The sequence below is a fragment of the Egretta garzetta genome, unplaced genomic scaffold, assembly GCF_000687185.1.
Source record: "Egretta garzetta isolate BGI_Z169 unplaced genomic scaffold, ASM68718v1 scaffold172, whole genome shotgun sequence".
In the NCBI taxonomy this organism is placed as follows: Eukaryota; Metazoa; Chordata; class Aves; order Pelecaniformes; family Ardeidae; genus Egretta; species Egretta garzetta.
In genome coordinates, this window is record NW_009258951.1 from 4,423,896 (window position 1) to 4,431,721 (window position 7,826).

The following is a 7,826-nucleotide window of genomic DNA, read 5'->3' on the forward strand; positions in this document are numbered from 1 at the left end:
TTCTGCAGAGTATTCAACTACTGGGAGAGTTGTCTCCCAGGCAAAGAAGGAGGGAATGTTACTATCCAAATTTGCAATGTTTTTTTATGCCGCTCCATACCTTCCCTTAAAATCTCATTTCATCCCACTGGAACTATGTTCAGTGAGCTCCATGACAGCGATTTCAAAACTCAGAAAGCTCATCGTGATTTTATACCACAGTAATCTTACCAATGACTGGTCAAAAGGACAGTTCTCCATACTCTGGATTTGTCAGCTTTTAAATTGTCATATCCAAACACGTCCCAGTGGATAATCTCCTTAAGAGGGCACGGGATACAGCATGCCTCAGGTTTCCCAGGTCCTACCCTTTCTGTTTCACAATCTCAGATCTATGTACCTTTTATTTCTTCATGGATGACTGTTCTGTCAGCAGAATTAAACAGGTACAGCAAACCTTGTGTAAGAAATATTATCAGAGACTGGAGGACTTCTACACTTTAGCCACAATATAGTTGTAATGCTTCTACCACTTCGCTGCAGTTGCACAAGACTGCCAGTATGCATCAATAAAAACTGCAAGAAACACCAGGGTGATCAGGGTGTGATTTATTAGGAAAGCTAATGAAAAAAGTTCCAAAACCTGAAGCAATATAAACAGCAGAGGGGGGGCCTAAACTCTTTAAGGCCTTTCATCACATGCAAACTCTTCAACTCGTAGACTTTGGTTCCACTGTCAGCAGGGGCAGCACTCTCAAAGTACCCTGAACCCTTCAAAAATCCTAAAATTGAAAATTGTTTTTTGTTAGTAACCTATATAAATTATAAATAATAAAACAAAACTTGCCCAGGAATAAATTATGCTTATGATATTATGGATTGAATCTTTAGCAGAGTTCCATTTTGCTGTGCTCTGAAACATAAAGACAATTCTGCTCGTCTTATTGTTGCGCCAGGCAGTCAGGAGACCTAAAGCTCTCCATAGCAGAATGAAGCTGTAAAATGCCTTGGTAACTTCCTTGTTATCCATTTCACCACATAACGCACAACGGAATTGGGTACCAAACAATTTCCAGGCTTCCCACGGGGACCAGACAGTGCCCTGGGGTGAGCATGTGCGAGGGCAGAAGGCAGGGATGCTGCGGTGAGTGGCGCAGGGGGCCCTGCTCCCTCCTGCCTCTGACAACTGAGCTTCCTTCAGAACCAACCCCAGCTGCAAAGCGGGCAGCGCGGTGCTCTGCTCTGCCTTCTTCCAGAACTGAGCCAGAAGCTCCACTGCCTCTGCGCCTTCCTGCCCACGTAACACGCCTTTCCCAGGATCCTTCCCAAAACGTGGTGGGCAGTCAGGCAGATTCTTTACTCCAGGTGCAGAAAGGAAACTTTAAGCAGTGGATTCTATATCCTCGATCTCCTCATCCTAAAGAAGCCCCCAAGTACACTATTTACTTGTGCAGTAGAGAAAAAGACCAACTAGCTCCAGCAGCAGAGGAACTCATTAAGTCTGGGCTCTTTGGATTTATGTCCTCTTGTAGGCTGTCTTGCGGCTAAAATGGAACATTTATCTCCTCAGGGCTTAAGTTTTTTGTACCTTATCAGCCTTGCCTTCACTGGGGGCACGAGTATGGTCACTTTTCTCTATCTCACTGATTTTTTTTAATTAAGGTTTCAGGAATATAATTCCTTTGAGAACCTGCTTCTGTATCCAACCTGACTGATAACTCGTTTTAAGGCTTAAAAATTATTCAAAAAGGCAGGGTCTCCATGGGCTGATAAAATGGGCACAGCTTCACTTCTTTAGGAAACCAAGCTCTTAGAAAAATCAATTTTTAAATACTTGATATTCTGTAAAGTGAATGGAATAAAGTTTATTTATTTCCTTTGAAGCATAATGTAAAAGATTTTCTTCACATCAATGTGAGTATAATTCCATCTAATTTGATAACCTGGAGAATGGACTGTGTGCCTGAAAGCTTGTTCTGTTTTTTAGCTATATGAGCTGGTCTATTATACGACTTTATTTCTCCCTTCAGAACTTGCTTCTTGTCTAATTAGAGACCCTGGTGCACTCTCATTACATCTCTCAAGGAGTATTATTCCCTGAGGAAGTCCTGAGGCCAGCGAACCAGATTTGGATTTATAATAGGCACATGATTAGATTAAATGAGTGGGAGAACTCAGTATGTAACATACGCATGCAAATGTTTATAAATGTATTGATCCAAAATATTACATTTTTTAACATTTAATTATTTGGTTTAGAAGAATAATCTTCCCATTGTTGTAGACTTATAAAAATCTTGTTTTGGGCCAGAAGAAGGTATTTTATATTGAGCCTAAATCATCAGACCAGGCAATGACAAGTCTAAATACTTGCTCTCCTTTTAGAAATGTAGTCTCAACATGACTCAGGATTTAGCCCACGGTAATTACAGTCAGCATTAACCTTCCTTTGTTTACTATTTCAGCAAATTCACCTGATGATTTTTTGTCTTTGAATAATATATGCATGAGACAACAGGGTACGTCTGGGTGCTTTTCTTGCTGCTTCACCCTTCTATAACTTGAAATTCCTGCCTGTTCATTAGTAAGAACTAAATGTAAATTTCTTACGTGAATTACTTGGCATGATCATTTTGTCGCAGCTCACAAGCTGACCCTTGCCACAGTGTTTTCAGAGCGCATAACTGGGAAGTTCATTTTGGCAAGGGACTGTTGAGGCACAGAGTGATTAAATGACTTGCCTGTGGTCAAACATTGTGGCAGACGTGGGGAGAAATAAATCCAGCTATCTAAGCAAGCGTCCTAACCACCGGAGCATTCTACCTCTGCAGACGAGACGGCAGAAATAATTGGGCTGGATTTTCTGGGACTGTATAACCAGTAATTAGATGGTCTCTTTTCTCTTGATTTAAAAGAGCAGGCCCTCTTAACTTTTCAGCCTTAGTGGCTAAACTATTTTCATGGTTGATACCATTCAATTAGTCTTTCAGTTATCAATCCTTCATTGCTTTGATGGCAGTCAGAATACTAATTCACTCCTTCATCGATCAGGAAATCTGAACAGAAATTTCATTTGGCATTTTTTCTACAAACTATAGTAACAGGATTGGAAATCTTTTGCCCCTTATGTCAAATTTAACCAAAGCTAAATTTATCAGTAAGAAAGTTTCGGGTGGCTTCAGTACAGGCAGGACAGGATCCATCAAGATCGATAAAAAAACGACCAAGGAGCCAATCCTCCCCATTCCTCCCTTGTTTATCCCCCACCCAAACCCAGCCATAGAATCATAGAATCATAGAATCGTCTAGGTTGGAAAAGACCTTTAAGATCATCAAGTCCCACCAAGGGGGATCAGCGCTTTGCTGGACTGATGCCATGCTGGCTTCCATCACCCTGCTTTTGGCTCAGGATAGCAATCCAACAGTGTGGAAGTGAAGGAATTGGTGCATGGAAATCTGTAACGAAGGGACATCAGACCTACACTTACACACAGCATTGGGCTCTGAGCAACCTGATCTAGGTAGCGGTGTCCCTGCTCCCTGCAGGGGGGTTGGACTAGATGGCCTCTAGGGGTCCCTTCCAGCCCAAAACATTCTATGATTCTCGGTGGTGGCTCGAGGAGAAGCAGATCCTGTTTGTTAAAACCTGTTTGGAATAATTGGTTCTAGAATGCAAGAATATCCAACAAGTATTTCAGATTCGTAGGTTCTCTTGTACATGACTAAGAGTTTAAGCTCTAAACCGACTATATTTTTACATGAGAAATACATCCACAGAGCATGTATTATGAAACAACATTTTATCTTTTGCTTTTCTTGCTGAACAAACGACTTGGCAAAATAACTTGATTTAAGCAGTTTAAGCCCTGCTCACCTATTTTGTTCCACTTGCAAAAATTCAGAAGCTCAACTCCACCTTTTTCATCATTCAACGGCCACACTTCTGAGCTGAATAGCCCCGAGTATATGATCACTAATAAAATGCTGCAGAGTAGTACCTCAGGAGCATCTGCAGGTGTAACAGTATAATTTAATATTGTCAAAGTTCTTCATAAGTATTTACTTATAAGAGTTCTACAGAATCCAGCATTTTCAGATTTAGTCTGTCCAACAAAATATGCTGAGTAAAGTTCACCAGAATTCGATGACAGAAATTCTTAAAGCGTTTCAATTTCCTTAAAGATTGTAGAAGTCTCCTTTGATCTGCTGCATTGCTTTGCAAATGTCGTTATTCTTTGGAGAGCTTCTGACAAACCTTCTCCTGTGAGAGCACAGCAGGGTTGTACGTACCAATTTCTGTCACTGCAGTACTTCTTCATGTTGAATCTCCTGGTTATTTCCTCAGCATTCAAAGCTCCAGGCAAATCCTGCTTGTTTGCCAGCACGACGACTGGGACGTTTTTTATAAATTCATTCTTTAAAATGAGTTCAAATTCCTTCTTTGATTCTTCCAAACGCCGCTTATCAGAACTATCTACAACATACAGCAGCCCATCTGCATTTTCCAGGAAATTGCACCAAACCTCCCTCATCTTCTGTTGTCCTCCAACATCCCAAAACGTCAGTGTAAAATCTTTCCCGGTGTCAATCATATCAACATTAAAGCCAATTGTTGGAATTGTTAGAAAAACATCGTTACACCTGAACTTGTACAACAGTGTAGATTTTCCCGCAGAATCAAGTCCTAACATCGGTATGTTAGCTTGCTTGACTCTGGAGTGTTTGGTGCTCTGGAGGCCCATTTGTGCCGTGGCGTTCTCCGGTCAGCCTTTAAAGCTGGAATTCACCGCCTTCCGTGAAGCCAATTTTTGTCAGTAAAATGTGGGTCTTCCCCCGTGAGATGAGGTACAGAGATTAAGGAAGAGGAAGAAGCAGCTCTGCGCTACGAAGAGTAAATACAAGCTCTGTACAAATACATGCTGGCTGTTATCAACTCGATAATACGCAAACAGTATTTATGGAGGTGTAATGTTCAGTGCCAAGCCTGTGGGTGGAACAGCTATGAGTAACGTACCAGGTGGTCACAAGCGCAAAGGTTACAGGCTTCGAACGTGTTTGAACAAACCACACTTACATGACCATTTAAAAACTCTTTACATTGTCAAATTGTGCGTACTGAGCCGGCAGCAGCCTGGTTATACTGCTTAATCCCATGGCCAGGGAACCGCTAGCTGTCTGCCCTGTTTCAGTGTGTGCCCAGAGATCACAGAATCATACAATCACAGAATCATTTGGTTGGAAAAGACCTTTAAGATCATCGAGGCCAACCATAACCTGCCCGACCCCCCCCGTCTCCCTCCTCCTCTCAGGCAGTTGTAGGGAGCGATGAGGGCTCCCCTCAGCCTCCTCTGCTCCAGGCTGAACCCCCCCAGCTCCCCCAGCCGCTCCCCAGCAGCCTGGGGCTCCAGACCCCTCCCCAGCTTTGTTGCCCTTCTCCGGACACGCTCCAGCCCCTCCATGTCCTTCTGGGAGGGAGGGGCCCAACCCTGACCCCAGCATTCAAGGGGCGGCCTCCCCAGTGCCCAGGACAGGGGGACGATCACTGCCCTGTTCCTGCTGGCCACACCGATCCTGATACAAGCCAGGATGCCATTGGCCCTCTTGGCCACCTGGGCACACTAGGAGGTGCACATAAATCGATGAATCCCTTTATTACTGCATCCACATCCATTTTGGAAAACAAGCAAAATATAAACACAGCCAGTGAGGAGGGGAAACCTTAATCCACATTTATCAATCCACGAGATGACAAGGTCCCAGGTTTATCGGTGCATCTCATCTCCCAGCACCAAATTAATCTCAAGAGGTTTCTAATGTGAGTCTACATGGGTACATCAAACCAGAAGGGACCTCTACTTAAAAATGTGCTCTGTACTACGTGGCTGCCTCAGACTCCCCCAGTTACTCCTCCTGCCCGCTCGTGCGTGGAGTCGTCTGCTCTGACTGCCGCTGGCTGAGTTGTAAACTCAGTGAGTTATGTGCGTATGAACAAGTTTAACTGCGCTCTGCGAAGCGGAGACTAAATATAGATCTTACGATCTGGTCATTACCGAGATTCAGCTGCATGGCATGAAAAATTTCTGTTGGCTTCATTGTGCTCTGCCCACTGATCTACGATCAAGATTTCCTTCAGGAAAGGAACAAGAAGGGGAGAAACAACCGAGTCTCGACCAAAAGATCTTTTTTTTTTTTGCCAGCATTCAAATGAGCAGAATAAAAAAAAAGAGGAGATAGTAAATTTAGTATTATTTAACTCATACTGAGTCTCTGGTTTTTTTGACAGTAGACCTCCGCCAGGCTGGTCCACTGCCTACCGAGCACCGCAACACTTACCTGCCCGCACACCCAGGGGCACTGCTGTTGGTTATGACCATTTGCCTGTGCTGCAGAAAGTACATCATCAGCGAAAAGATGTAAAGGTCTTCTGGCCAAACGAGCTGCTGACTGATAGGGCGCTCATTTGGATAATTACGACATCGATTGCTCAGATATTACACACGTTGCATAAAATAAACTTCAGTCTTGACAGACAAGATACAATCTGGTTTATCTTGAAGCTAAAAGCGTTATAGCAGAGCTAATTGGGGGCAACAAAAGATGACGGCAACATCCTCGCTGTTGTACATTTTTCACATGTAATAACACGTATACATTCCGTGTAGGGTATTTCTCAGGAGCAGGTCACGATGGATTGAACCAGGGAAGAAAACGTTTGCATTTCTTTATAAATAATGTATTTGAATGAGTCGAAAGACGGGGAGACGGAAAACTACGCAAAACACATAGTTAACACGGTCAAATGAATCACAGTCCCCCGCGAAATGGCACGCCGTTTTCCTTCAAATACGGTTATCTCCATCAAGGGCAAAGCCTCCCTCCTGCGCGATGGGCAGCCCGTGTCCCTGGCAGCGCTGTGATTTAAGGGTTACTCGCAGCTCTCTGCTCTATGTGTTTGCTCCAGCCGTGTTCGATATTTATGGTCTCGACTGTTTTTTGATTACCTCAGACTTATCACGTCAAAGCCGTGATTAAGCAATGTCTGACTTTTTACAAGCGAATTAAATTTATTTCCAGGACGGAGCAGCTAGCTTCTGAAGGCTCCACGGTTTTGCAGTTTTTAACTGAACCTGAGCCAAACGTGAGAATCGGAGCAAGATTTTGTGATGCGGAGCCACTTCCAGCAACGATTTCCTGCCTTACTTCGGAATCTATGCACCCGCATGAGACTAAAACAGAGCTGTGGTCAGCCGCATCAGACACAGCGCGATGCAGCCTTTTGCTCGCAGGTTCTGTATCTTCATTTGCACCGAAAGGTGGCTGTTCGAAGGAATGAGAAATCTACCTTTGATTTGCCCAAAGCTCTATTTGCCTTGCCGGGGTGAGCCTGTCTTGCTTGGAGGGCTTGCCTAGATCTTCGCTTCAAAACACCCGGAGTTAATAGAACAAAACGGGGGCGGCCGATTTACCATCAATTCATCTGAACTCCAACTTAGCACAACAAACCTTTCCTAAACGATGTAGCTTTATGTAAACTATGTAGGTTCCCACGTTGTCAGAGCAGGATATTCCGCCAGGGCTGCCTGCTTTTGTACAGCAGTACCAAATATAATCATTAATGGAGTAGTTTAGGGGGGCTCGGCGGTGAATCCTCACCACGATCGAGTCTGGTAGCTGAAGCAAGATTGGAAAGCGCCAGCCTCTTCTTCCCTGGCACCCCCGAACCTGACATCAAACCACCCTGGGGCTTTCAGGAGGAGGAAGAACCAGCTGCAGCCCTACCAGAACTACCAGGAGCAAGCCCGGCGCCGGGCCGCGCTGCGGGGGGAGGCAGACAACGCCATTCGCGG

At 44.3% G+C, this 7,826-nt stretch overlaps 1 protein-coding gene across 1 annotated transcript; it reads right to left on the reverse strand.

Moving 5' to 3' along the window:
- Window positions 1-4,136: 4,136 nt before the first annotated feature.
- On the reverse strand, window positions 4,137-4,801 carry ARL14 (ADP ribosylation factor like GTPase 14). Its single transcript, XM_009634363.2, has one exon. It carries the CDS (start codon window positions 4,719-4,721, stop codon window positions 4,137-4,139), a length of 585 nt encoding a protein of 194 aa, XP_009632658.1. The 5' UTR covers window positions 4,722-4,801.
- Window positions 4,802-7,826: the final 3,025 nt, after the last annotated feature.